Source organism: Scyliorhinus canicula, chromosome 18 (genome assembly GCF_902713615.1).
Source record: "Scyliorhinus canicula chromosome 18, sScyCan1.1, whole genome shotgun sequence".
Lineage (NCBI taxonomy): Eukaryota > Metazoa > Chordata > Chondrichthyes > Carcharhiniformes > Scyliorhinidae > Scyliorhinus > Scyliorhinus canicula.
The window spans coordinates 110,765,098-110,776,421 of NC_052163.1; the positions used below are offsets into that span (position 1 = coordinate 110,765,098).

General features: G+C 51.4%; 1 protein-coding gene across 1 annotated transcript; it reads right to left on the reverse strand.

The window, feature by feature from the left end:
* Positions 1-519: 519 nt before the first annotated feature.
* On the reverse strand, positions 520-6,791 carry LOC119953688 (proteinase-activated receptor 2-like). The gene is made up of 2 exons (XM_038778219.1): positions 6,590-6,791; positions 520-1,732 (listed from the first exon to the last, which is right to left on the reverse strand). Exons 1-2 carry the CDS (start codon positions 6,666-6,668, stop codon positions 723-725), a joined length of 1,089 nt encoding a protein of 362 aa, XP_038634147.1. The 5' UTR covers positions 6,669-6,791; the 3' UTR covers positions 520-722.
* Between the last annotated feature and the right edge of the window lie 4,533 nt (positions 6,792-11,324).

The window sequence follows — 11,324 nt, forward strand, 5'->3', positions numbered from 1 at the left end:
TTTTAGAACTGAGGCGAGGAGACATTTCTTCACGTAGAGTGGTGAATCTGTGGAATTCACTGATGTACCATCAATTGGACGCGAGACACGATGAAGATCCAAACTGTGGCTTTAATCAGCTAGTTGTTAGCCCGGTGGTCGACGACAGAGAAAGGCCGACCGCCGGGAAACCTGGGTACTTATACCCCGCCTCGGAGGCGGGGTCTACTTGCCTCTCGACCAATTGGTGAGCAGTCACATGACTAGTCCCAGCCAATCAGACGAGAGGCACATGACCAGCCAGAGCCAATGGGAAACCAATTCAGGGTATTGAACTTGATGATCAGCTGTGATCCTAATGAATGGCAGAGCACGCTCGAAGGGCCGAATGACCTCCTCCTGCTTCTATTTTCTATGTATGCGTCTATGTATTTACAGTGAGAGTCCAGCCCAGGGGTTCTGAATTGGATCAGACATCCATCACCTCCAGTTACAGTCTGGCATCGAATAACAATAAAGTTAGGTTCACTGACGGAAATAAACAAACAAAGCAATAAGACAAGTTTAATTTGCTGCAGCATGTTTCTGCGGAACCCTCGTAACTACAAACCTCATCGGAATCTGTGTCTGTCAGAAAATTACATCCTTCATTTGTTTCGGGTTCACAAAGTATCTGGATTGAACTGAGCCATTCATTGACTCCTGGGCCCAAATTATTGGCTTCAAACGTTTCCCGTGATGTCTCAGGAGGAACAGGTCAGGCCAAACTGCTGCGTTCTTTTTCCTGAATCTCCGTCGTTCTCTGCCGTGCAAAAAATCGTGCTCCTCACCTTGTCCCTGAACTCATCCGAGATGTAATAGTAAATGAAGGGGTCGATGCAGTTATTGAAGGTGGTCAGCACCAGGCAGAGCATGTAGAATAAATACAGCTCACTGCTGTCCCACAGCCGATACTCCGAGTGATGGATGAGCAGGATTATGTTACTGGGAGTGAAACAGACCAAATACACGATCAGCACCAATACCATGGCTCTTATGGCTTTCGCATATTTGCCATTATTGATCATCAGCTTTTTGATTATGGACACGTAGCAGAATAGAGTAACAAAACACGGAATAAGGAACTCAAACACGACTAAACACACAAAGTAGTAAAAGAAATAACCGGACTGCAATTCTCTTGGCAAAACGTCGTGGCAGGTGGTGACGTTCAGGTCCTGGATCAGGTATGTCTGCTGCTGGGTGACAAACGGTATCATGGAGGCTGTGACAATCAACCAGATCAACAAACAACAACAAACAGCAAACCCATTGTCCCTGAAGCGCTTGGAGAGGAATGGACGCACCAGAGCGAAGTATCTGTCGATGCTGATGAAGGTGAGCATCAGGATGGAGCAGTACATGTTCCCGTAGAAGAAGGCGGTCATCGCCCGACAGAGACCCTCGCCAAAGAGCCAGTCGTTGCCCAGGAGATGGTAGGAGATCTTGAACGGCAGCACCAGGATCAGGAGAAGGTCGGCGACGGCCAGGTTGATCAGGAAGATGGTGGATGGCAACCGCTGGACCTTGGTGGCCAAGACTACAAGAGCCATCCCATTGGCTGGGAGCCCAATGATCAGGATGATGCTGTAAATGGCGGGAATCATCACCGTGACAACAGAACTGGTCAGCTGACTCTTTGTTGATTCATTCAGCTGATTATCGGAACCAGTTTTCAAAAGGGGGAAACTTCTCCCAATGAATTTTGAGGGATCTGTGCAAAAATAGATCATTAGTGTTAGCATTTCAGCTCTTAGCTCAATTTGTAAAAATTACAAGTAGAAGAGTGGAACTCAGAATACTGGTGGTAAATTGATCATTTTAGTAACTACGACAATCGGTTTTTCAATGCTTAAGATGTATGAGCAGGGGCAGCACGGTGGCGCAGTGGGTTAGCACAGCAGCCTCATGGCAGCGAGGTCCAAGGTTCGATCCTGGCTCTGGGTCACTCTCCGTGTGGAGTTTGCACATTCTCCCCGTGTGTTTGTGTGGGTTTCACCCCGCCCCAACCCAAAAATGCAGGCTAGGTGGATTGGCCACAATAAATTGCCCCTTAGTTGGAAAAAATGAATTGGGCCCTCTAAATTTAAAAAAAATGTGTGAACAGGCCAGCAGGATTTTATCAAATAGCAACCCCCCACCCCCCCCCCTCCCCACCCCCCGTATACACAAGTAATAAATTAACAGAAATAATCAACATATAGGCAAATATACACGGCCAATCAAGAATGACAAACGAACCCCCACACAAGCCCCCCACCCACACCGCGCTCCCCGCCCCCGCCTCTCTCTCTCTCTCCCCCCCCCCCCGGGTTGCTGCTGTTGCTGACCATCACCTAACGCTCCGCCAGGAAGTCTAAAAACGGTTGCCACCGCCTGAAGATAGCAAAACATTCTTGAGCGACTGACAGATTGAAACATGGTCTGACAAATAAAATTATGTCGTCTGCTGCAAGAAAATAAGCTGATAGTTTCAAATAAAAATATCCATTTCATGTTGTGTTTTGAACAGAAGGAGGCCATTCAGCCCCTCGATCCTGTTACATCATTTGGGTAGGACTGCCCCAGCCACATTTGCCTGACGTTGATTAATATATTTTGATACCCTGACCTAATAAAAACCCGTTTTGGAAGCTCCAGTTTTATGGGCACCCGGTTTCAACAGCTTTTTTGGGGGGGGGAGAGTTCTGGATTTCCACTCCTGTTTGGGTGAGGGGGCAGTTTATCTTTGTCTTCCACACTCTTCCCCCAACTAACTTTTTATCATCACCAAACCTGGATGCGTTTGCTCTTGCTTCCATCTTGAAGTCATTAATATAAATTGCAATTTGTGCCTTTCAAACGGACACAATTGGACGGGAATTCCCCCCCCCCCCCCCCACCCCCCTCCCACCTCCCCACCCCCCCTCCCCCTGCGACCCACCATTGGCTAATGGTGGGATCTCCTGCTCCCCCTGCTGTTAACGGAGTTTCCCATTGTATACACCCCCACCCCCATCCCCACCCCACCCCCACCCCACTCCCACCCCCACCCCACTCCCACCCCATCCCCACCCCACCGCCACCCCACTCCCACCCCCAACCGCACCCCACTCCCACCCCCACCCCACTCCCACCCCACTCCCACCCCCACCCCACTCCCACCCCCACCCCACTCCCACCCCACTCCCACCCGCACCCCACTCCCACACCACCCCCACCCGCACCCCACTCCCACTCCCACCCCACTCCCAACCCCATCCCCACCCCACCCGCACCCCACTCCCACCCCCACCCCACTCCCACCCCATCCCCACCCCACCCCACTGCCGGGAAGCTCGCGACGGGGGCTGCCGTTTGCTGAGACCGGAAGATCAAGCTAACCGGGAAAGGCCGGAAAATTCCGGCCAATTACGTCTGGTCAGAGCTGGACTGTCCTGACCCGGAGAGCAATGAATTAATATTCCCTTCCCCACCTCCCCCCCTGATGCCCCCCCGCCCCCATAAGGATGTGATCAACCAATGTAGCTAGTGGCGTGTAACTTGGATACTGATCTCCCTAAGCTATGGGTTTGTGAAAAGCAATCTTGTGTGATCAGTTACCTCATTCCTTTCACTCTATTTGAATAATATAAAAGGATCTTGCGTCTTGCAAATCTTGTGCCATCGTACAATAACAAACCAGCGCACAGATCAAGCAGGTATCAAACCATCTCAAATTAAACCTGCCTGCGATCATGATGGTGATGATTATGTGTTTGTCCACCACAGAAAACAAACAACTTTAATTTGAGGCCTTGGCCAGGCCCCTATCTGCAGTCAGTGCCTTCTGGGCACCACTCCGCAGGCAGAGGAACTGGCCTGAGGTGGGGGGGGGGGGGGGGGGGGGGGGTTGGCGGTTGGGGGGGGGGGGGGGTGGTTGGAGGTTGGGGAGGGGGGGTGGTTGGAGGTTGGGGAGGGTGTGGTTGGAGGTTGGGGAAGGGGGGGAATGGTTGGAGGTGGTTGGGGGGGGTGGGGTTACAGATGGTTGGGGGGGGTGGGCGTACAAATTCACCAGAATAGTCTGGAATAACAGGGTTAAATTGTGAGGAGAGGTTAAACCAACTAGACTTGTATTCCCTGGAGTTTAAAAGATGAAGGGGTGATCTGATTAAATTGTTTAAAAATTAAAGCGACTAAAGGATTGGATAAGGTTGATTGGGTGAAGCAATTTCCTCTGGTGGACGGAGTCCTGGATTAAGGTACTTGTTGAAATTCGAGCCCAATCTTTCAGGGGTGACGTCAGGAAACATTTCCTTACACAAAAGTGGGGGGGGGGGGGGGGACCTGCAACTCTCTCTGACCAAAGGCTGTGGAGGCTGAGAGGCAATTGAAATGTTCAAGACTGAGATTGATAGAGGTTTGCCTGGTAAGGCTATTAAATTACCAAGGAAGCTAGCGGGAGGAAGGTAAAGAGCTATTTTACTATTAACAATAATCTTCCCACAGCGGTAACTATCTACAATCACAGTCAACCAACATGCCGGTCCCTCCTCGGGCCGGCTTTTATGTTCAGTTCGAACGAGCCCCAGCCGGAGTTGCCTCCGCCCCCTTACCTGGCGAGCATGTACTCCACGGGCCCCATGGGGAGATCGATAATGGTTTCCCTGTCTGTCTCGTGGGGGTTACGACGGACTGTGAAGGGGTTGCAGAATGGTGGGTAAATGGAGTCAAGATATCGGTCAGCCATGGTCTAATTACATTTTGGAAGAGTTTTGATGGGCTGAATGGCCTCCTCCTGCTCTTGTGATACGGACTTCAGGTGTTGCCCGATCTACGTCACCAGTGGATGAGTTGCACTGGTGACGTAGGTCGGGCAACACCTGAAGATTGATCTGACCAAACTGATGGTGTGAGCTGGGGGTGTGAGCAAGGAATCAAAACCTGTGTGTGTGCAGTGAGGATGTTCCAAATAGAAGCAGTGTGAATGGCTCTAACACGGTCAGGGAGATTCCCTGCAATGCCACGCAATGTGGACTCAAAATGTTTTCCCGAGTGGCTGACATAAAAACGCCCCGATAACTAAAAGCGTAAGATTCAGGAGCAGGGCTAGGCTATTTCACCCATCGAGCTTGCCCCATGATACAATAGGATCATGGTTGCTCTGCCTGAGATCTTCACTCCTCTTTGCTGCCTGTCCCCCATAATCCTCGACTCCCTTGTCAATCAGAAATCTGTCTAACTCAGCTTTGCGTGTACTCAATGGCCCGTTCACCACTGTTCTCTGGGGAAGGGAATATCAAACACTAACAGCTTGCAGACAGAGGAAATTGCTCCTCGTCACTGTCTTAAATGAGAGGCCCTTTATTTTGAAACTGGGTAAGGTCCTCTCAGTACCTATCATGTCACACACCCTCAGAATCTTTTGCGTTTCGATTAGATCACATGCCACTCTTCTCAACTGCGAAGAATGTAGTCCCTTCCTGTTCAATCTTTTCTCATAAGACAACCCCCTCATCACAGGAATGAGCCCAGTGGACTTTCTCAGAACCTCTTCCACTGCAATTATATCCCTCCTGAAATAAGGAGATCAAAACTGTACACAGTGCTCCAGACTCAGCCTCGTTTATACCCTGTACATTTGTAGCAAGACTTCCTTACTCCATTCCGAACGGAGAGCATTCCTTCCTAATTACTTGCTGTGCCTGCACGTTAATGCCTGCATGTTAACCTTCTGGGATTCACGTACAGGGACGCCCAGTTCCCTCTGTACCACAGCATTCTTCCATCTCCCTCCATTTCAATAATAGGCTGCTCTTATATTCCTCCCACCAAAGTGGACAACCTTACATTTCCCACATTATATTCCATCTGCCAACATTTTTCCCATTTACTTGACCCTTTTATATCCCTTTGCAGATTGTTTTACCCTCCCCACAACTCACAAACTATCTTTGTGTCATCAGCAAGTTTGGCTACGATGCACCTTAATGTACATCGTAAATCATTGAGTCCATGGGAATGATCCCTGTGACACTCCACTGGGCATAGTTTACCAACCCGACCCATTTACCCCGACTTTCTGCTCCCTGTCAGCCAGTCCTCCACCGGTACTGAGCCATTACCGCACAACACCATAAGCTCTTACCTTGAGCAACAATCTCTCATGTGGTACCCTTGCGAATGCCGTTTGGAAGTCGAAATACACGACTGGTACCCCTTTATCCACACTGCCTGCTACATCCTCAAAGAACTCTAATAAACGTGTCCAACATGGTTTTCTTTTCACAAAACCACGTTGACTTCTGCTAAAAGGGGGGCGGCACGGTGCTCAGTGGTTAGCACTGCTGCCTCACGGCGCTGAGGGCCCAGGTTCGATCCCGGCCCTGGGTTGCTGTCCGTGGGAGTTTGCACATCTCCCCGTGTCTGCGTGGGGCTCTCCCCCTCACAACCCAAAAAGATGTGCAAGGGTAGGTGGATTGGCCACGCTAAATTGCCCCTTAATTGGAGAAAAAAAGAATTGGATACTCTAAGTTTATGGAAAAAAAGACTCTGCTGAAAGGAGAAACGCATTACAGGAGAAAGGAAGTTAAGAGAACAGATTAATTCTTACCTTGTTTCAACTGGCAGAGTGCAGTGGTTGAGAATATAAGTGCAAATAAAACAAACCTTTGGCAGTATGTAATGGCCATAGCTGTAGAGATGCCTGTTCTGTCCCCTAACTGCGTTGTCTGGCTGTTTAATAGCTATCGTGTGTGCTGTTACTGTTACAGAATCTTCCTGTTACTCCGGAAATCCAGCATAAACATTGGGAAGCATAATGGCAGGAAACCTCCATCACAGATGGTTAACAGCCGAGGAATGAGCAGCACACCATATATTTGGGATTCCGGGAATTAATTCAGTCTGAGCTCATTGCAATTCACTTATAGACCTTCAAAACAAAATCATTCCTCCAAGTACCAGCCCAAATATGCAATCCAGATGGAGGACAGAGAGATATTCATCGTCTCTACACATTTGTGTCTTTGTGTGACTCACATATTAGTTCTAACTTCTCTCAAAAACTAAAAAACATCAACTGTAAGTGTTTGGCCTGGGGTGACATTGGACAATAATATACCCCAAACAATATTGGATCATTCATTCCGCAATCCTCATCTCCATTGACCTCAATAAGATGATATCAGTTTAACTAGATAGTATTGTCTGGGATCTGTCATGTTTTCCTAATGATCAGCGGGCACCAATCGCTCGTCAGGAATTGTGTAAACATGTTATGGGGTAGTTGTTCAGACTGGGCAGATAATAACTTACATTCATCGGTCGAAAATTTGAAGCCGCCAGCAGCAGAGCTGTGTGTGCTGTGTTCTGCTCGTAGGCCAAAGTGAAAATGAGACTGGATCACATGACGCACCTCCATTCTAATGGTGTCACGCAGCTATCCCTTAAAAACATATTACAACAGCCCCCTTTTTAAACATACACCCCCTTCTAAAAAGTACAACTATTTACAACACATGTTGATGTTTAGTTACCATTACATAAATGTACAGGGCTGAAGCATCTATTAGTCTCTAAAGTGTAGAGGTAATCTGCTAGTGCACCCAGATCTTGTCATGGTAACCTTGTCTGGAGGTTTCTTTAATTGCCCACAGTGATGTGTGGAGTTGTTATTGCTGGATGCTATTTCTGGTTGCATTTGGGATCTTGCCCTCTGATGGAACCATCAATTCACCAGACACGTGTTTCCGATGTGAATCTAGGCTTTAATCGACTTACTTCAGAGCCAGCCTGTTACCTGTCGATGAACTCGTAATGACCCAGGCTGACTCTGGACACGGGTATTTATACAGCTGCACTAGGGGGAGGAGTCGTGGGCGGAGCCAAGGGTGGAGCCCAGTACAAGTTCCTGAGTGCTGCCAGCGCTACTCCTCCTAGTGGTAGGATAGCGCTACTGCGCTTACAAAGACAGTGTGAATTAACATATATACATCTATATTACGTTCACCACAATCACCCCCTTCAAAAAAATCAAGTCGGGCGGGAGTGGTGGTCTAGTCTATAAAGTCAGTCTGTCCGGCGGTCGAATTGTCCGCTGAGATCTGCAGAGCACCGGGGTTGCAGCCTCTTGCGGTGGCTGGATGGGTGTTGTGTGCTGGGGTACGATGACGGACTCCAGGGAGGGTTGTATCCGAGCTTCATACTCTCCTGGTTCGACCGGGGACTGGGGACGCTGGGGGCTGGCCGGCGCGGGTGCGCGGAACTGGTGGAGCGAGCATGCGGGCTCGGGAGCGTGAGGGGGCGGCAGCATGGGGTGTAGGGTGAGAGGTCCTTCTGTAGGGGTAGAGGGGGCGCTGGATCCGGCGGGTGCTAGATCCCGGAGGGATACAGTGTCCTGACAGCTGTCAGGGAACTCGACGAATGCGTACTGGGGGTTGGAGTGGAGCAGGCGCACCTTCTCAACAAGGGGGTCGGTTTTGTGCGCCCTGACGTGTTTTCTCAGGAGTACGGGGCCCGGCGTCCTCAGCCATGCCAGAAGTGAGACCCCCGTGGTAGTGACCCTGGAAAAAATGAAGAGCCTCTCGTGAGGGGTCTGGTTGGTCGCCGTACACAAAAGGGACCTAATAGCGTGGAGCGCGTCTGGGAGGACTTCCTGCCACTGGGAGACTTGGAGCTTTCTAGACCGTAGGGTCAGTAGGACGGTCTTCCAGACCGTCGCGTTCTCCTTTTCCACCTGCCCGTTCCCCCTGGGGTTGTAGCTGGTAGTCCTGCTCAAGGCGATGCCCTTGTCGAGCAGGTACTGACACAGCTCGTCGCTCATGAAGGACGAACCCCAGTCGCTGTGTACGTAGTTGGGGAAACCAATCAGGGTGAAGATGCTATACAGGGCCCTAATGACTGTGTGGGAGGTCATGTCGGGGCACGGGATAGCGAATGGAAAACGGGAGAACTCGTCTACGACGTTTAAGAAGTAAACATTCTTGTTAGTTGAGGGGAGTGGCCCTTTGAAATCAATCGCGAGGCGTTCAAAGGGCCAAGAAGCCTTGACCAGGTGGGCCCTGTCTGGTCTATAGAAGTGCGCCTTGCACTCCGCACAGATTGGGCAGTCCCTGGTGACCGCTTTTACTTCCTCGTTGGAGAAAGGCAGGTTTCGGGCCCTGATGTAGTGGCCGAGCCGGGTGACCCCTGGGTGGCAGAGGTCATTGTGGATGCTTTTTAATCGGTCGATCTGCACGCTGGCGCATGTCCCGAGGGATAGGGCATCCGGAGGCTCGTTGAGCTTCCCGGGTCGATATTTGATATCGTAATTGTAGACGGAGAGTTCGATCCTCCACCTCAGAATTTTATCGTTTTTTATTTTGCCCCTTTGCGAGTTGTCGAACATGAAGGCAACCGATCTTTGGTTTGGTGATGAGGGTGAACCTCCTACCTGCGAGGTAGTGCCTCCAGTGACGGATAGCCTCCACAATGGCTTGTGCTTCTTTCTCGACTGAAGAGTGTCGGAGTTCTGAAGCGGATAGGGTACGGGAGAAAAATGCAACGGGTCTCCCTGCCTGATTTAAAGTGGCTGCTAGAGCTACCTCTGAGGCGTCGTTCTCTACCTGAAATGGAGTGGATTCATCCACCGCCCGCATGGCCGCTTTGGCAATGTCCTCCTTGATGCCGTCGAAGGCCTGGCGTGCCTCGGCTGACAGGGGAAATCGTGTGGCCCTAAAGAGTGGGCGGGCTTTGTCCGCATTTTGAGGGACCCACTGGGCGTAGTAGGAAAAAAATCCCAAGCACCGTTTGAGGGCCTTGGGACAATGAGGGGGAGGGAGTTCTAAGAGGGTCCGGGTCGGGGCTCAGGACTCCGTTTTCCACGACGTAGCCGAGGATGGCTAGTCTGGATGTGCGGAAAACGCATTTTTCCTTGTTGTACGTGAGGTTCAGTTTCTGTGCCGTCTGGAGAAAACGGTGGAGGTTGGCGTCGTGGTCCTGCTGGTCATAGCCGCAGATGGTGACATTGTCCAAGTACGGAAACGTAGCCCGCAGCCCGTACTGGTCCACCATTCGGTCCATTGCTCATTGGAACACCGAGACCCCATTAGTGATGCTGAAAGGGACCCGGAGGAAATGGAAGAGCCGGCCATCGGTCTCGAATGCCGTGTAGTGGCGGTCCTCCGGGCGGATTGGGAGCTGGTGGTATGCAGACTTCAGATCCACTGTGGAAAAGAGCCGGTATTGGGCGATCTGGTTTACCATGTCTGCAATCCTGGGGAGGGGATATGTGTCGAGGAGCGTAAATCTATTTATTGTCTGACTGTAGTCGACCACCATACGGAATTTTTCCCCAGTCTTGACGACCACCACCTGAGCTCTCCAGGGACTATTGCTGGCCTCTATAACCACCTCACTGAGTAGCCTTCGGACCTCTGCTCTGACAAATACCCTATCCTGCAGGCTGTATCGCCGGCTACGAGTGGCTACGGGTTTACAGTCCTTAGTGAGATTGGCAAAGAGAGGAGGGGGGGGGGGAATTCGCAGCGTAGCGAGGCTACAGATCGTGAGTGGGGGCAGGGGCCCTCCGAAGCTGAGGGTGAGGCTCTTGAGGTTGCATTGGAAGTCTAGGCCTAATAAGAGTGGCGCGCAGAGTTCGGGCAAAACGTAGAGTTTGAACTTCGAGTAACTAGCGCCTCAGATTGTGTGTCGCGGCGGTGCGCCCCTGGATCTGGACCGAATGGGAGCCTGAAGCGAGCGCGATAGTTTGCTGCGCGGGGAAAACGGGGAGCGAACAGCGTCTTACCAGGTCTGGTTGTATGAAGATCTCTGTGCTCCCGGAGTTGAAGAGGCGTGGCGTACTGTACCCGTTGATATGGACCTCTGCCATCGGGTTTTGTAGATTCTTTGGTCGTGATTGGTCCAGGGTAACTGCGCTGAGATGCGGGTAGTCGGCGGCTCGATCAGCTGTGCTGGAGTGGCCCCATGTTGACTGCCCTCTGAGTTCATAGTCTAGTTCGAATTCCTCCGCTGAGTTGTCCGAGCGCGGAGGTGCCAATCGGGCCCGTGGATCGCATGTGGTGGGCGGCAAGGAAGCTGGCATCCAAGATGGCGGCCCCCATGAGTCGCACGTGGTGGGTGGTGAGGAAGATGGCGTCCAAGATGGCGGCCCCCACGAGTCGTACGTGGCCGGCCGCGTGGTGGAGGTTTTCCAAGATGGCGGCCCCCATGGACCGCACGTGGCTGGAGGGGGCGGAGTCAGGGCATAGGCCGCAGCGTTTCGGGCCCCGCGGGGCTGCGAGTGAGGGGAGCAATTACTGCGAGTCGCTGGGGAGTTGGAAGCTGGGGCCCTTTTTGCGAGGCACACT